Below are 17,906 nucleotides of genomic sequence, written 5' to 3'. Positions count from 1 at the left end.
TCCCGCATCCTCCTCCTTGCCCCCCTCCTCGCCCGCCTCCGCCCCCCCGCACGCAGGCACCGCGGTTCCCGGCACGGACAACATGGCGGCGGTGTCGGGGGCAGGGGCTGCGGGCGGCTCCGCCAGCGCCGGCGGCCCGGAGATGGTGCGAGGACAAGTGTTCGACGTGGGGCCGCGCTACACTAACCTCTCCTACATCGGCGAGGGGGCCTACGGCATGGTGTGGTGAGTGCGGCCGCCGGGGCAGCGCCCTTGCCCCGGACAACTCCCTCCTCCCTTCCCTCCCTCCCTCCCGCCGCCCTGCCCGGCCGCGGGCCCGGCCCGCCCTTGCCCTCGGGGAGGGGGAGCAGCTCTGCCTCGCTCTCCTCGGCTCTGCCTCTCCGTCCGTGTTCCCGAGGTTGTCCCTCTGGCATCACCCTTCTTTCCTCTTCCTCCCTGCACCCCCCCATCCCACCGTCGGTGGGTGCAGCTGAGCGTCTCGTTTCGTTTCGCTCCTGCGTTTATTTTCTTTAATATCTTCTGCCTCTGGAGTTGGTCGCTCTCGTTATTTCCTCCGTCTCCGTAGTGTGATTGCAGATATTCAGGAAGGTGGTAAATCCTGCTGGCAGCCCCGCGTCCCTCACAGTGCCCTGCGAGGGCTCACCTGGCTGCAGCAGCCCGAGCTCGAGGGGGATATAAAAGGTGAATCTGAGCACAGGAGTTGCTGCCGCTGCCTGACTTTGCTCAGGATGTGCTGTCTGTGCTGCAGAGCCGGCCGGATTAGTGCCTGCGTTAACGTGTGCGGGTGAAAGTTCTCTTCAGCTGTCCTGGCTCTAAATTATATTGCATTATAAAGACTTAGACTGAGTCTCACTAAAAAGCGATCGTGTATGTTTGCTGTGGGTAGTATCGGTCTTAAAGAGTGAGGTGAACGAACTACAAAACTAACTGGATTAAGAGTGTGAGATGGATTTTTTTAGCAGTCTCAATGAGCTGGGGTGATGCCGTGTGATCTGTGTATCTAATGACTGGGTTATTAACCTGGCATGCTTAGTGATCTTACTTAGGATTTCATATTTTGTTTTTCACTAGTAAAACCCCTTCCATTAGTTAAAAAAAACCCAACCTGTAGTCCTGAAATAACTTAAGGGATGCAGATGAAAAACTCTTTTTTGTTGCTCTTTTATCAACTTTCTTGCAACACTGCCTCTGTTTCTTTAGTATGGTTTTTGATCAGAGGTACTAAAAGCGACTTACAGGCTGTGACTGCATGAGAGCTTTATCAGCATTTATTTCTCCCTCTGATGAGGAATCTTTTGTAAAGCAGTGCATTTCTCAGCGAAGACACCTCACAGCCTTCAGCAGTGTGTTACAGATTTTTATAGCTGTAGGTTTTTGCACATAGTCACTGAACTGTGCTGGCCTGTCAGGATGAAGTAATTGTTTGTTTCAGGCAGGGAGCTTTCATAGAGGCCTGAGTCTAGCTGGGAGATGAACCTCTCTCTTAAGAGTTTAGTGTTGTGGCCTTCACTTTTTTTTTTTGGTGTGGGAAGAACTTTTAAAATGTAAATCAGAAATTCTGATTACAGTGTAAAAATATCCTTGTTATTGTTTCAGTGTTAGAAATCGCATCAATATATGCAGTTCAAAACTTGTTGATGTAGCTTCTGGTACAGGCTGTATTTTATTATGGTTATTTTATCATCTGAGCCAGGGCAAGGAAATTGGTGCAGATAATCTCAGTTGGGGCTGCACTGGTTTGTACGCACAGTCAGGTTTTCGAAGGTCCTGGGGAATAGCATTGCCAAGGTGTGTGCTGGGAACAGTTCACCACAATGGTGTGTTAAAAACTGTGTTTCACAAACAAAGTGAAAAGCTAAAATGTTTCATCACAGATCAGGGACTGCAAAGAAGCAGCACGATGGCAGTTGATGCCCTTTTTTGGCATCCCTGTGCCAGTGAGCAGATACAGGGGAAACGGGGCCACTTCTGCCCCTCCAAATTGTGTGTGGTAAACTTATACACTGAAGCTGTTTCCCCTTCAAATCCAAAAGGTTATTTGAAAACTTCATCTGATACTTTATGTGTGCTGTGAATGCTGTATAAAATGACTATCAAAATTTCCAAATCTCCAGTTCAGTTGAAATATGCACTTGGTTCCTGTGTTTTCTATTGTAAAATTATTAACATAAAATACCATGTTACATATTTTGTGCTCTTGATTATTGCTCTTGTGCCTTGTGTATGAAATGACAGGGAGCAAAGTCTCAGTTTATAGCATGTACTTGGTCAGGAAAGTGTTGGATGCACTTGTAGCTAATGCCAGAGCAGCTGTGCCGTATTGTAGTGACTGCGATGAAATGCGGTTACCTATCAATCCCAGCCATGCGGGCTGTGCAGTTCAGTGCTCTGTGTTTCGTGTTTTGCTCTGGTTGCTAATGCAGTGAGGATCCGCAGAAGCTTCTCCCTCGGGGGGCGGGGTAGAGGGCAAGCCGTGAGTGTGCAGATGGAGATGTTTCCTGCAACTGCAAAATCCATTTAAATTTGTACACTTTAATAAAGGAAAGCAAAGCAGGCCCTGTTGGTTTTGTTTTAGACCCACAGCTAATGTGGACCTCTTTGGAGATGATGGTTATTTACAAGTGCACTCTGCCATGAGGCTTATTACATGGCAAACGAGTGTCTTTTGACTCTTAAAATCCTTCAGTCTCTTTCTCATTTTTATCCTAATTCTTATGTTTCTAGATCACTGGATTAGGGATTTGAAAACAATAAAATGCTTTCAATTATATGAGTAAAAGGGCAAATGAAATATTCTTAGGATAGTGCTGTTACGGTCAGTCTTCCATTTTGATTTTGCAGCAGAGAGAATAATGTTTGAGGAATATTGATCACAACATAAAATACCAGTACAGGAAATAGAGGAAGATGTTGGCTGCAGAGACTGTACGTGAATGTTCTCTCATCTGGGTTTGAAAACCCTTAAAGGCATTTAACTATTTTTCCTAGTGCAGTCATTTTTTTACATAATCAGGTTTTGAGTAAAAATAAACTCAGCAGAGCAGTATATTTACTGCTGTGTTGTGGTTGCACTTTCTCAGCTTCCTAAGCAGAAAAGGCACGGTATCAGGCCAAACCCCATCCTAATGTCCTCCAGTTCAACTCTGCCAGAAACGTTCAGCCTGTGATACAGGCTTGTGCCTTACTCTTGTTGCAGAGGGTGAAGTGGTAGGAGGTGGATCCCTGTCAGAGCCCCTTTCTAACCCATTTTTGTTTTGGTCATTCTGCATGTGAAACTAGGGGCTGAGCACAGAGGAAAGTTTGAGCCAAAATCCTCAGCACTTCCTAGGACTGCAGGACATTGTTTGAGCAATTACTTAGTCATACAGTCATGTTTGTTAGTCTGGCTTAATTTATCCAAATATATGTAAATGTTGTGTTGTCTTCTTCTCCTCTGCTTTCACTTAAGAATTGTTAGTTGTTTTGAGGGTTGGTGTAAGGTTCTTCAAGTGACTTTCCCTTTCATTCAGTGATAAGGAGTTCACAACATCAGTGTCAGATGGAACCCGCTTTGAGACCAGGTCTGATAGTTTCAGAATTACCTTTTGGACACTACAGATTTGGAAAGGTTATTGGAGTTGTTTCTTTCTCCTCTTATATGTGGCGTTTATTATTAGAGGTAGTATTTTTTTAAAGCAGCCTATTAACAGGCCATACTTCAAACACACTGGAACAGCAATAAAAACAGGATAGAACTGAACCTTAGATTTCCAGGGTGACTTGTTCTTCATCCAGGTTGTCAGTGGTAATTTGGCAAGGATGATAATTTGACAGCAAAAAACAAATAATCATTTTGGAAATAAATGGTGAATTGAATATGATAGGGATGTTCTCATTTTTATCCTAGTTTTTGGAAGCTTTTTTTGTCATCAAGCTTATATGAATGTGAAGAAATATCAGTGCTGCAAATAACTTCTTATAAATAAGCAGTTGAATGCAGATGAGTGCAGTTGGAAGAAAATAATCTGCAATCTCAAATCTTGGATTTCTTGGTCTGAATTTCCCGTGTTACAAAGAGAGCTTTGTGTTACTGTTGTGTTGTGGAAGAGTGATATTGGAGGTTTAGGTAGTCAATAGATAAATGTTAAAGTAATAGTGAAAAGAATACTTAAAACATTTGGCAGAAGATTCTTTAAAGTTACACTTCTCTCTATTGTCTCATGGAACAGCCCTACTTTGAGAGCATCAATAATTTAAAATGAAGAGAAGCATATTAATAAAGAAACTAAAACCAGCATGAAATCAGGAATAGAATGATCTTCAAGGTATAGATATTTATATAAAACATGAAAACTTGAATGGGATTGATGGTTGCATAATAGTTTCTTTAGAGTTACATAAAAAGGTGGCTTCTGCATCCTCTGTGAGGGTCAGCCTGGTGGCTTGGGGTGGGCTGCTCAGTGGCAGTGACCAGAAGGAGCCTGTCATGTTTGTTCTGTTACCTCTTGCCTTGATCCAGAGAGACAGAGAGCCCTTTAATGATGGAGCCAGTGCAGGGATCCGTGCCCCTGTTTGTGTGCGCGTTTAGGGAGCTCAGGTTGGGTATGGTGTCCATACCTGGTAATTAACATGTTCTGTCTGTGTGATAAGGAGAACAGCGACCTGATACAACTTAGCCAACCCGCCCCAGTGCAAGATCAGAGGAGGGAATTCCGGAGTGTAATTGGTGGCTAGTTATCAGCTTCTTCCCTCTGGGGAGAAGGCAGATGTAAGCACTTCCCTTCAGTCACTCAAGCTTCTAGCACTTGCCTAACCTGGCGTGGGAACCCAAAGGAGAAATTAGAGCTGTTTTTCCTGCTCTCCCCGGTGATGGACAGGTGGCCCCTCACAGGCTGTGCAGCAGAGATGGGCAGCAGCCACTCGCTCTGTGCCAGAGCTGTCTTTGGTTTATGGACAATCTGAGGTAGCAACTTCTACTGTCAGCCCAGAGCAATGGGGTACTGGCTTAGCTGAAGAGTGCACCTCACAGACACGTGCATTTTATAAATAAATACACATTTTTGTAGCACAGCATGCTCCATCTCGTGGAAACAGACAGAGAAAACTTACGGGTTTTCTTTGAAGCATGCTTTATTAAGGAAGTAAGGCTTATATGTTCACAGCATGCATATTTGGCTGCATCAGTCCATCTCCCATACCACTACAAACAATCCTAGTACCTGTTGCCTGCCTTCCATCAAATCTGACAGATGGTAAAAGTCTTAAAGATGGAAAGTTATTCTGCAGGTTTTGCAAAAATAGGTATTTTGCTTGAGTGAAGAGATCCTGTATGCTGCTCCACTGGGGAAGAGACTGTATCAGGTCACATGTGAGAAATCAGACTCTCCGAGGAGACATGACATGCCCCAGTTTCACAGATGGATTTATTGGTACTCTTGAGACTAGAAATGTGTATTTGTAGGACACCAGGCTCTGTTAGTTCAGTGGCTTCTTGTTCAGGGGTGGGGATCTACAGCCCACAGAAGAGTTGGTGCTTTACCAGCTGAGTAGGTGGAGAGCTCAGCTTGTGTTGAAAACTAGTACTTCGCCAACATAGTAGTGTTTTTAATGCTTTTTCTGTTGATGCTTTGTCAGTTTTCAGCTGTGATCTAGAAATGAAAATAACTGATTGATTTGGTATTTAATGAAAATATTTTATGACATCTTGCTATGGAATATATTGTAGCATAATGTAGTTGAAAGAGACTTTCTGAGGTCTTGCAGTTCAACCTCCTACTCAAAGTAGGGCTGATGTCAAAATTAGATCAAGTTGCTCGACCTGTCCACTCAATATTTCCAAAATCTCTAGGGATCGAGATTCTACAACGTATTTGTACAACTTCTGGCTTTAGTGTTAAACCAATTGTCCAGTGATACTTTTCCCGTAAAGACATGAGAGTTTGCCTTGCTGCAACTCAGGACCATCCCCTCTCGTCCTTTGTACTCTTTGTCTCTGAGAAGAATCTGGATCATTTTTCTCAGTGATTCCCCTTTATGCAACTTAAAAGAGAAGTTGGATGTTTTCTACCACCACCATCTCTTTTTACTCTCCTAGCCTATACAAACCCAGTTTCTTCAATTTTTTTTCTTTCATGTCACATTCTTGAGCTCCCTATGGATCCTAATGGTTTTCTGCTGGATTTGGTCCAGTACTCAGAGGGAGGAAAACTGGATGCAGAATTCCAGATGTACCCTCCCAGCAGGAGTCAATTCCCTTGACCTGCTGGCTGTGTGCATAACACAGCCCAGTCCTTGGTCAGCCGTCATTGCTGGGAGCTGGCACTGCTCATGGATGAAGTTGGATGTTGTTCTGAAAAATTGGAGAAGTCTTTCACTTAAAGTGAAGTATTTTAGGAACTTCTAAAATAGTATCTGGAAAAAAATCCCAAACCCAGAAACATTTTATTAAGTGATTTCAATTGTATTTAATTTTGATCTCTAGATCACTCAAATGAAGTGTATGGAACTATAAATGTATTCAAAAATATAACTTCTATGTTACTGTGTTGTAAGGTAAATAAAAATAATAATGTAATAATGTGAAATTCAGCGGTATAGTTAATTTCAGGTGATTTATCTGTGTGAAATCTATGTTCTGTTAATTGGCAGGAAAGTTATTAAAGACACTGGTTCGCTTGTGGCTGAATCTCCTTTTCAGAAGAGAGCTTGTTTTCCTTTGCTTTAGTGCAACCTTTGGGTATATGAAGAAGCTAATCTCAAACTCATCTTTTTGCAAGGTGCACAAAAAAACAAATACAGTTCACTGTCAGCTTTGAGCAGGTAGATTAGTAAGATCCAGCTCATAATAAATGTCACTGATTCAGATGGGGTTATTTGATGAGCTATTGGTAGGTCCTTTGGCAGGGTTTCCTGTGCTCCATCAGGGTGCAGGAGTTGGTTTCTGTTTCACAAGCATTCCTGTCTCCACCCGTTTCCGCTGAGAGCCAGCGCAGGGACACGCTCGAGCCCCCCTGAGCCCCTTCTGCACCCTCCTGGTGTCCCGGCTCCCTGCACACTGCCTGTGCTTGTGCTGTGCCCCTCCAGCCCAGTGACCTCTTAGTGGTGGATTAAATACTCATTTGTGTATGTATGTCTTGTAAAAAGGCTATAGTAGAAATATTTTTATGTTAGATTTGGGAAGAATCTTCATGACAGTCCAGTTTTAGCAGAGTTGTGTATGTGCTTTTACTGTCCATCTGTTTGCAGTACCCAAAATCACAATTGCCTAAGTTCCTCTAAGTGAAAAATATCTTCTCTTAGAAGTTCTTCTTTTGTATTTTAAGAGAATTTTCATAAAATACTGAAATACTCTGTGGTGATTAAGATGCAAATGAGAGTTTTTGTTATATGGTGGAAAGTAATTTGTCTGTGTTGTGGGTATGTTTTAAGTACGAGCAACTTGCAATTAGGCTTAGAGTTTATAATGTGCAATTACTTCATTTTGCAGTTTCTCTTAAAATTAGCAGCTGCCACTGCAGTACCTTCTTGCTTGTTCAGAAGGAAGGCAGATTGCTCCAAATATTGCTGATGTGCCCTGAGTAAGATTTCAGGTCATTTGAGCGCTCCAAATCAATACTCCCCGAAATGCTTCAGTATGGAATTTGACCAACTTTATTGGGATTTGGATGTTGCAAAATATCCCAAATGACATTCAGGTTGACTTTTATATTGGAAGGGGTTTTTTTGAGTGTTTCATAATTGTGAAGTAGCTTCCTCTTAGCTACTGTAGCCAACATGTTTTAATGCTGATACCTTCTCTGAACAAAACACCAAGCTGTGAATATGCTGAGGGTTTACTGTTGGCATGTCTTGTTAGAAATATGGAAAAATGCAGAAAATGCCTTGTAATCTGATATGAAGGGAAATAACTTATGATAGTAGTGAGATGCACACTCAGTGCTGGTGGCTGGGTTGCTTTATTGTGTTTTGGTTTGCAAGTGAAATACTGAACTAACCATGGCAGAGTGGACAGTAGCAAAGACCTTGTTTTCGTCAGTGCTTTGGGATAGTTTTCATTTTGCACTGATGTTTCTACATCAGATTTAGGAAAATCTCTGCTTTTGAATGTACATGGATGGTTTTGTTCTAATTTCTGTTGGAATGAAATACTGTGAACTATCTCTTCTAAAGATTTATATGGTGTGGAATCAATTAAACAAGCTATTTATATGGTGTGGAATCAATTAAATAAGCTGATTTTAGGAGGAGTATCTGGGATATAAGTCAAATTAGAACCTTAGCGGACAAAAGACTCAACCACACTGGAGGATTTGTTAATCCCATCACCACTCACAGCTCTCTGGTAGTGCTCTCCGTTCTCTCTAGGAAAGGGGAAATGTTTCCTGCACACATTTATGATCCCTACTTTGCTGCTTGGGATGTGGGGGTTGTATTGCAGGCTCTGGAGTAACAGTGATGATGTTACTGACCTGTCCTTTGCTGTCCTGGTGTCTTTTTGTTGCCCTTTGGGGAGCCTTAAGCTCAGGGGAAGACGTGGGCACCTCATCAGCTGTGTGGAGGTCGAGATCTCCTGGGAGGCCCAGACACCCGAGCTGAGCTTTGCAGGGCTGAGCCTTGCAGGCTGGGCTGTGCTGATCTTGGGCTGTGGTGATGCTGCAGGGGCAGCTTTTCCCTCCATGCCTCTGCTCTGTCATTCCTTCCTCCTCTCTTATGCTGGGGCCTGCACAGCTGGAGCATTTGCTGTGTTTGAAAGCTGGTTTAGGTGAAGAGTGACTTCATAAAAAATGAAATTGAAAGGTGAGAAGATGAAATGATGGACACAAAGCCCTGTGAGTGCTGGTGCTGACACAGGAAGGGAATAGGACTATGCAGGTAAAGGCTTCTTTACTGCTCCTGCTTCAACTTGGAGTTGCTTTAATTCTCTGAACTGACACATAAAAGGTCACTGCTCCAACCAAAAAAGTGAGAAAGGACAGGGATGGGAGGCATAAAAGGGAGAGTGAACCACAACTACTCCTTTGAATTCACCTTAGGTTGTCTCATGTGGTCGAGCTCTTACAATCTTAGCCCAAAATTAATTCCCACAGGAATTTATATACAGAGGAGAAAGAAAGTGATATTTAATATTGTTATATTTTATCCAAAGCAGTGTGTGCCTTTGGAGGGAATTTATTTCACAGATGCCAAAGGGCCTTTAAATGTAGTGAAGTTTGTTAAATTCTGCATCAATGCTATCAAAGGAAATACTGGCAGTGGAGAACCAATGAACCTCTAAACAGGGAATGGAAATGGGAAGGGAAGAAACAGATAAAATGACATCTAAGAGTTTTCTATATTCTAAAGACTAAGTTGAAGTGGCATAAAACAGTAGGCATATGTAGTGGTTTGAAGTCAGTGTTCTACAGCTAAAGGTATGGAAAGAAAAATACATATTAGAAGAGATGGAGAGAATTGATTTTTTTTTTTCCAAACAAGTAAGATTAATCAAAGCACCATAAAATTAAATAACATCTTTATCCAAATAGTGCAGAAACTTGGGTGAAATAGCTGGTATTTTTCTGATGCCAGTAATAAGGTGTAGTTCTAGAAGTGCTGCTCTTCATAGTTCTCTTTAGTAGGTGTTAACAAAACACAAATCATCTGGTCTGCCACACCCAGGATTATGAATTGTCTGAGCTTCTGGCAAAAGTAATTAATTTAAAAGACTCCATTTTGCATGACTGGCTATTTGTTTTCAAAATACTAGGACTGATCTAAGGAATTATACTATTCAGTAATAATTATGTGCATAGTAAGTGGCTTAAAATTGAATTTTTTGCAAGGATCCATCAAATACCGCTTTTCAAATTCTGAAAAATAAAATTGTGTCTTTGTAACCTGTTAGAGCCTAGAATGGCTTGAGTTGGAAGGGAGCTTAAGGATCCAGGGCCAGCCTGCTTTGGGGACACCTTCCACACAAGCAGGTTGCTCCAAGCCCTCTCCAGCCTGGTCTGGAACATCTCCAGGGATGGGGCAGCCACAGCTGCTCTGGGAAACCTGTGCCAATGTCTCACCAGTATTAATTAGAATTATTTGAGCAGATACAATGAAATGAAATTAACACATATCTCCTTTGGAGGTTATGAAAGTACCTTAGGAATTTGTGGTGTGAAGGGCAATAACCTGTAGTAGATCAAATCTGAGTAAAATCACTTCAGAGTAATTATTCACCTTTGTCATGGGAGGAAGGAGTTGGCGTAATTGGAGCAGGAAGCTTTACTATCAGGATTGATTTGGATTGTTAAGAGGAAGATGACTGAAGCAGTAGGTGGTGGAGGTGAAGGCAGTGCTGTTCCAGTTTGACCCAGTAAGCCTCAGAGGTTAACTAAAAGCACAGTGGAGTCTGCAGGGGTCACATGGGCACCTTGCTATGAACTTGTGGTAAAATAAAGGGCACTGATTTAGAAATTATATTTATTTTCTCCCTTGTTGGTTTTTTATTTGTTAAAGAATCTAATAGTGAGGTAGCTTCTCCATTTTCATGGATCGCTGACTTTCATACATGGTAGGAGTTAGTCTATAAAACTAAATCTTTAATGAGGAAAAGTAGAAGTGTATTAAGATGCCCCTATTTCTATAATCTGTCTCCTGGATTCTCAGCTGACAAATCTGAGAAGTGCTTTGTTATTGAGAACCTCTTCTAGAGAAAGCAGAAAAATCAAAATGAAACTGAGTGTAACATGGGTTGTCTTTTCATAAACTGAGGCTTCTTGCAACATGGCAAATGTATCCCAATATGAGTAGGCACTTGCTCCTTCTAAAACCAGGTGTGGATTTTGTAAAATAGTGCTAATAAAAAAGTCTAATGAATAATATACTTGTCTTCAAAATATTATGAATAAATGGAGGAAAGTAAAAATATTTCTAGTAAACGTAGGTGTTTACAGTTGGCTACAAAAAATACATTCAGCAGTGTAAAAAAGATGCATTACTCAGTGTCCTCGAATAGTCTTTGACTATTTTCATCCTTTTTCCAGTCTCTTCTCTTTATTAAAAAAGTCACACACTGTAGATGCTCTCTGTAATTTAATCACATAGAAGAAGAAACTAATTATTCTGAAGAATCTGAAAGGGTTAACATCTGATTATTAAAAAGAAAGCCCCAAACAAAAAATCCCAAAACCCTCTGCAGATCTGCATTTCTGCAACCATCTTCCCCCACCCCCAAAAGTTGTAGTGAACAGTCTGTTAGGGTGGTTGTTACTGTGTCATAATATTGCATTATTTTATTTACAGCAGTCTTAAAAATAAGTTTAAGCTATTTGCATTGTAACTTGATAAATGTCAGCGTGTTGTGGAAATATCCATGATTGAGCTAAATGTAGACTGAATGAAAAGATTAAAGATCTCCATAGATCAGCTTGCTTGCTGGGAATTATTTTTGCCTTTCCTATTCTAAGTGTAAGCAGAATTATCCAATATCTCAGAAAGATTCTTATCTCTGGATATACCCTTGGAATCCTGTTTCCACAGCAACACAAAGCTACTGATAAAAAAAACAAAACTCTTTTAAACTTCAAGTCAGTCTTTTATTTAGAGTTGTAATTAAGATGTTTGCCGGTAGCGTTGTGTATTTTGTGTGTGTGTGCTGAGAGAAGTGTGTAAAACAGCCACGAGGCGAATAATCCTCCAAGTGTTGGAAGAACATCCCATGGAGGGGGAAGCCTGCAGGCAGCGTGGCAGAGGAGCAGGCAGTTGTTTTTCAGTGTGAAGGACCAGCCCTCTGTGGGATGCAGGGACTGCCAGGAGCTGGCTCCTTTCCTGCCGGCAGCTGCAGCGTGCTCTCACTTGTTCCAGTTCTGCCCCAAATGAAGCATGCGAGGAATAGGAACGGGTGGAAGAACACGCAGCAGGCATTGTGGGCAGAAGGGGCTGAGCTCTGGCACTCGGCCACGCGTGCCCGGTGAGAGGTTCCTTCGCCTTGCGGAGTTGATGGCAGAGGGGCTCAGAGCTGCCTTCCTGGGCACTGCTCTTGGAAGCAGCCCCGCCCTGGGCTTCTGTTTAAAAACAAAGTTGGTACCTGAGTAGGATAAAAACTGGTTCTAAAAGTTATAAAACTTTATAACTTGGTGCAGTTTCTTGGATTTTAAATGCTCATTTGTTTATTTTGTGTCTGATCATCAGCTGTACCTGATGTTTTACTTGGTCAAAACTTATGTGTTTACAAGTCTATAAGGTAGCTATTACAAGATACTTAAAGTCAGGAATGATAAACTTTACTGCTCGGGCTTGTATTGATTTTCACACGATGTTGCAGAAGTATCTAAATAACGGTGCTGTTGCAGGTTGTCACAGGTTAGTAACCACAGCTTGAAATAGCAATAATAATGTGGCTACAACAGTTGGGCAGTTGCAAAATCTATATTTAAATTTATCACATTACAGATAAATAGCACTCACTGCTGAATGGTTGCTTCAGCTTGCAAGGCTGCACATGATTGGGGTGGAAATAAATCCTTCCTTCTCAATATTTGAAGTGTTGGTGACTAGATTCATCATAATGGGACAGTTCTGTGGGTGATGATCAGTACATGTGCGTAACTATTAGAAACTAAAAGCTATAAACTGGCACTCTAAGAGTTGTTAATATGGGAACTGTTATTGCCACTTCACAGATTTTTATCTTCTGTGGAAAAAAGTCAAGATAATAGAAAGTTCCTGGCTTCAGAAGATGTTCCAGTTAACTGCTTTATTGCAAATGTAGCCAGTTGTTATGAGGTTTACTAGAAGCTGACAGCCCAGACAAATAGGTAACACTGTGCACACTGTGACAGCACTGCCAGAATGCAAATAATCTAAATTTAGGATGCGCTGCGAGGCAGATGGGATGTGCTGTGGAGCTGATCCTGGTCGGACTGCAGGGGGAGCACGGGTGATCAGGAGTCGTGAAGTGAGATCAGTAATTGCGGCTGCGGCTGGAACCCGCGAGGATGAGCCGGTGCATGGGCTGCAGCGGGAATGCACCAGGGCCTGCATTTGCACCTTCAGAGTGCTTTTGTTTGCAAATACTGCAGTGCACACTATGAGCAGCATATTTCTTCAGCAGAACTCTGGGGAGGAATGTGTAAATCTGCTGCTGGTGGCAGGCAATGAATGGTTGGATGGAGGGAAAGCTTGGGAAACGGTTCGGTCTGCCTTACAAAGGACCCGGTTTTGTGAGTTTATGGTGTTTCCTGCATAGTCAATCAGTTATTTCAATAGGGCTTCTTAGGCCAAATAGGGGTCTGGTTCAGTTCCAGTAAAGCTCAGTCTAATGTGCAGCTTTTACACTTTTCTATAGCATGTGTCAAATTGAGAAGGCATTTTTAAAGGGTCACAGAGTTTACTTAAAGCAATATGTGCTTTAAGGGCTGTGGCTGAGGATGTGAAATGATGTTAACTAGATAATACAGATTCTCACTGTACCTGTATTATGCATGACATTTAAAATATTATGCACCAGCAAGTGTACCTGACTGCTTGCATGATTAGCTTCTTGCTCATAGAAGTTGAGATAATCCCTCGGATGTTTAATCAAGTTACAGAAAGGCTCATCTTTCAAGAAGTGTGACATCAGAAATAAATCTTGTGTCCCTTTTAATGTTTCAACTGGACAATACTTCAGTTTTTCTTCCCTCAGCTGAGGCAGTAGAAGCTTAGCTGTGTTAGTGTGGGGAAATCTGATACAAACAGAAAGATGACTGTATGGGGAAGGTACCCTGGAGAGGAAGCTGATTGCATCATTATTCCAAATAGGCTGCTTTTTTCCTCAGTGAATCATGTGTGTTATAGCTGAACCATCAGAAAGCAAAATTAGCCATCCTTTTCTAAATAACAGCATAAACCTTTTGCTAAGAAAATGCTTGAAGGACTGTAGGTGAAACAGTTACAAGAGAGGAAGTCTTGGTATATTTAATTGATCAATTCATGTTCATTTCTGTACAAGGAAAGATAACATATTTTCTACCAATAAGCAACCTTTGCTTGAGAAGCAATAACTGATTTATCAAATATTGTAAGACACTGGGAGCTTTTTATTTAAGCACCGTTAGTGGTAAATATTGCATTTTGCCTTTTTGTACTCTACATAGCTGCTGCTGTCCAGTCCTTTGAAAGGACATAAGATTCTGCATTGTGGCAGAAAAAATGCTCAGGTCAGTACAAAGGAGGAGGCAGGTTTGTTTATAATGATGAAGTGGCCATAGGATTCTTTCATTTCTTTCCCAAATCCAGGTTATTCGTGCTTCAGAGTTATTTCTGGCTTTGTTTTCTGCTTGTGACCGACCTCAGTGGTCTATTGTAAACACCACAGGTGATGAGCTAAGAAATTACTGAAGCCCAAGTGCTCTTGGAGGCAATGCCAGGTTCCGCTTACTGCACTTAGTTATTATCTATTTTAGGACTGAGGAACTGCTAATGTGTTATCTATACATATGCAGTAGCAACAGTTGTAATGAATACTTGCTCAGCATGTGGCATTTCAAAGCTCCCCATGGAGCATTTGAGTTCTGTGTTTGTAGAGGCAAATAAATGGTGTTGTCTGTGGGTACAGGCGAGGGTTGGGGATGCAGGCAGGTCAAAGGGATTGTGTGAGAAAACCGTGCAAAAATGATGTTGTTATATCTCCATGTGCTGTATGGAGATCTTACTGATAACCCTAATTGACTGAATTATATGTCCATTTTAATAATGAAAGAGGAATTTTAAACAGTTGTGCATTCAGTGGTGACAGTACCATCTAAAAAACATCTTGTTGCACTTTATCTCTGCTTAGTTGTAGAAGAGCCTTGATATGGCCAGACATTTTAATTCCTCTGAGGTCTCATTTTCTAATTGGATTTTTGTATTTATACTGCATTACCTGGTCACCAAGTACCTGGACATGTCAGCAGAGTAAGGCAAATTAAAAGAGTATCAAAGAAAGTTCTGGGACTCACTTATAGAAAATTGGTGGGATGTAAAGCCTCCTTGGCTAGTACGGTTATATTTTTTATATGAAATAGTTGAGGCTAATAGAAATGTATGGAATGTAGGCTTGATTATTTTTTAATTTCCTAATAATGCAGTAGTGAGCTTGAGTAGGGATAAGAATCATATAAACACATATAAATTCTAATTAATTAAATTACCATTTACTTCTAATACAGTAGAAGTTATGATAATGAGATGCTTTGTCATTCCTATGAACAAGACCATAGAAGACATACTAAAACTTGTTAGGATTCATAGTCCAGATTTTAGAAAATTAGGTATGTTTTACTGAGACTTTTAATTAGATTCAGGCTGTGATATTCTTGATGAATGTGTAGTAGGCATGTTGATCAGAAATACTATTTATTGAACCTGTTTATTGGTGTAGCTGGGAATGGAGTTCTGAGCTCCTGGAAAGAGTCGTGTAAATGCAGGAGGGAGTGAGCACCTTTCCGTGTAGTTGTGCTGCTGCTGCTTCCACTCCATGTGTGTACCTGGATACAGCTTTCTTTCCTCAAACTCTTCTTATCGCTGGAATCGATCTTGGAAAGATTTTGTCACAAATTCTTCCATCCTTTTGTTATTCCGTGTCTGTTATGGAGGTGCTGACTCTGTAGATCGATGGAAGTGTGAAAGATTGTGATGACTGATATTACTTGTGGAAGTGGACACAGGACGTGGAATTCTGCTGCTTAAAAGATGATTTCTGAAGGTTTTTCTGCACCCCAAAGTGAATGGGTTAACTCAAGATGAACTTTCTTAAACTTCTGATGATTGCAGCGTATAGAAAAAACCTCAGACTTGGTTGTTGCACAGGCTTATAAAGAGGAGAAATACTTTTTCCTTGTGCAGAACCACTGACTCCAAGTCAGCTGGGAAATCTAATGGTTGTAGAGACCCAAATAGGCCGGTGAAAGAACAACAGTGTTCTGTCAGTTCACCAAACTAAAAGACTTGTCACTGTCACCTCTCTCCATTTGATAAAAGTAAATGTAAACAAAATGCACCACCCCTATATTCAACTGAATTAACATTCTTTCTTTCTAAATTGAATGAATTTAATGCTCCTTGTAATCAATGTTATTGATTCTCTTCTAGTTCTGCTTATGATAACGTCAACAAAGTCCGAGTTGCTATAAAGAAAATCAGTCCTTTTGAGCATCAGACGTACTGCCAGAGAACTCTGAGAGAGATCAAGATCCTACTGCGCTTCAGGCATGAGAATATTATTGGAATAAATGACATTATCAGAGCTCCAACTATTGAACAGATGAAAGATGTGTATCCTTTCAAAGTGTTATTTGGCATCATTAGTAGCGGTTGCCTCCTCTCTTTTGATTGTTTCTTCCCCTTCATCCTCTTCCTTCCTAAATATTAATAAAAGTTGGCTTCTATTATTGTAAATCAAAAGGGAAGTTAATATTATTTGATCAGTTTATAGATTTGGTGTAGATGAGCACTACTTTTATTCTTTCTTTTCCAGGGAAAGAGAAAGATGCTAATTTCTATCTTCCAAAGCAAAGATAACAACATTGGAGAGAAGATTTAGTTTAGTCACATAACTCTAAAACTATATTTGCTCTTAGTAGAGCTTCTGTTAGAACTGGTTGCTTTGAGGAGAAAGTAAAATGGCCAGACTCTACGATAACTGTCTCAAATTTTCTTGAATTAAGGGGAAGAAAATTTTACTTAACTCATTCCTGTCAAAGCAAAAAAAAAAAAATCCCTTCTTTTAATTTCCATTGCAATCTTACTAAAAGAAAATCATCTGAGTATATTGGGATTTAATTTTGGTAAGAGAAAGACTGTTGTATTCAATATAGCATAATAAATATATTTAGTAGAGAAGAACAGCTGAATTTTTTAAGTCTGGAGATGGTAGAGAAAATAGATCAGAAATTATGAGATCTTCTACATTCCTGCTTTTATGCAACTGCAAACAAGTATCTTGGGAGCTTATTTCTCATTAACCAAAAAACTACCCTTTGTTTCTTGGCAAGCAGGATAAGAATCAGATGAAATTAGGATTCCAGTAAAAGTCAAGCTCTACTGTAAAGAAATAGAGGTTTATGATGATTAATTTGTGAGGTGGTGTTATTCTATAAAGGGCTGCATCATGTAACAGGATTGATTGGATTCCAGCTTCTAAAGCAAGAATCAACTACACGGTTTCATAAACAGAAAAATAAGAGAGAAAAAATGTTCTAGAAGTTTCCTTGGGTACTGTATGTTGATATCTGACATAAGTTTTTTTGCTGCCTTACATCTAATGCCTCACAGATATATTGTGCAAGATCTTATGGAGACAGATCTTTACAAGCTCTTAAAGACTCAACACCTCAGCAACGACCACATTTGTTATTTCCTTTACCAGATTCTGAGAGGGTTAAAATATATCCATTCAGCCAATGTGCTTCACCGTGACCTCAAACCTTCAAATTTGCTGCTTAACACCACATGTGATCTCAAGGTGAGTTGAAATTTCTTTCAGATTTGCCTGCCATGGTCTTCATAAATGAACTGCTATAACCGTGAGTGTGGGGGTTTTACTGGGTATTAATGTGCTTTTTGTCCTGGAAAGATTGCCAAAACATTATTTGGTTTGATAAAATAATTATCAAGATTTGAGTGACTAAGAATCTGTTAGGCTGCTGTAATGAGTGCATCACTGTTTCCATCTGGAGGCTGACTTGGAAACAGCCTCTTTGAAAGCTGGGTGAAAATACTGATCTGAAGCAGCATCATGTTTACCTTAAAAGTAAACTTGGAACAGTGTATGTTTCAAGATTTGGTTTCTTTGTTTACACTGTTAATGTTTTGTTGTTGGAAAAGGATTTTGTATTAGTGGGCAGCTAAAGTGGCACGTGAGATTCAGTGCTGATTAAATGCACGGCAATTACTTAGGGAGAGAATGTTCCTAATTTGCATTTCCAGTGATG

General features: G+C 40.7%; 1 protein-coding gene across 1 annotated transcript in view; it reads left to right on the top strand.

Moving 5' to 3' along the window:
• Nucleotides 1-6: 6 nt before the first annotated feature.
• MAPK1 (mitogen-activated protein kinase 1) overlaps nt 7-17,906 on the top strand; it is a 35,255-nt gene continuing 17,355 nt past the window's right edge. Inside the window, exons 1-3 of the mRNA XM_015644102.2 lie at nt 7-225; nt 16,066-16,248; nt 17,248-17,437. Of these exons, the coding sequence (XP_015499588.1) occupies nt 83-225; nt 16,066-16,248; nt 17,248-17,437 (516 nt within the window). The 5' untranslated portion in view covers nt 7-82. The remainder of the gene's footprint in view (nt 226-16,065; nt 16,249-17,247; nt 17,438-17,906) is intronic.

Source organism: Parus major, chromosome 15, assembly GCF_001522545.3.
Source record: "Parus major isolate Abel chromosome 15, Parus_major1.1, whole genome shotgun sequence".
In the NCBI taxonomy this organism is placed as follows: domain Eukaryota; kingdom Metazoa; phylum Chordata; class Aves; order Passeriformes; family Paridae; genus Parus; species Parus major.
Note: the sequence above shows the minus strand (reverse complement) of the source record. Positions and strands in the feature narration are given on the sequence as shown.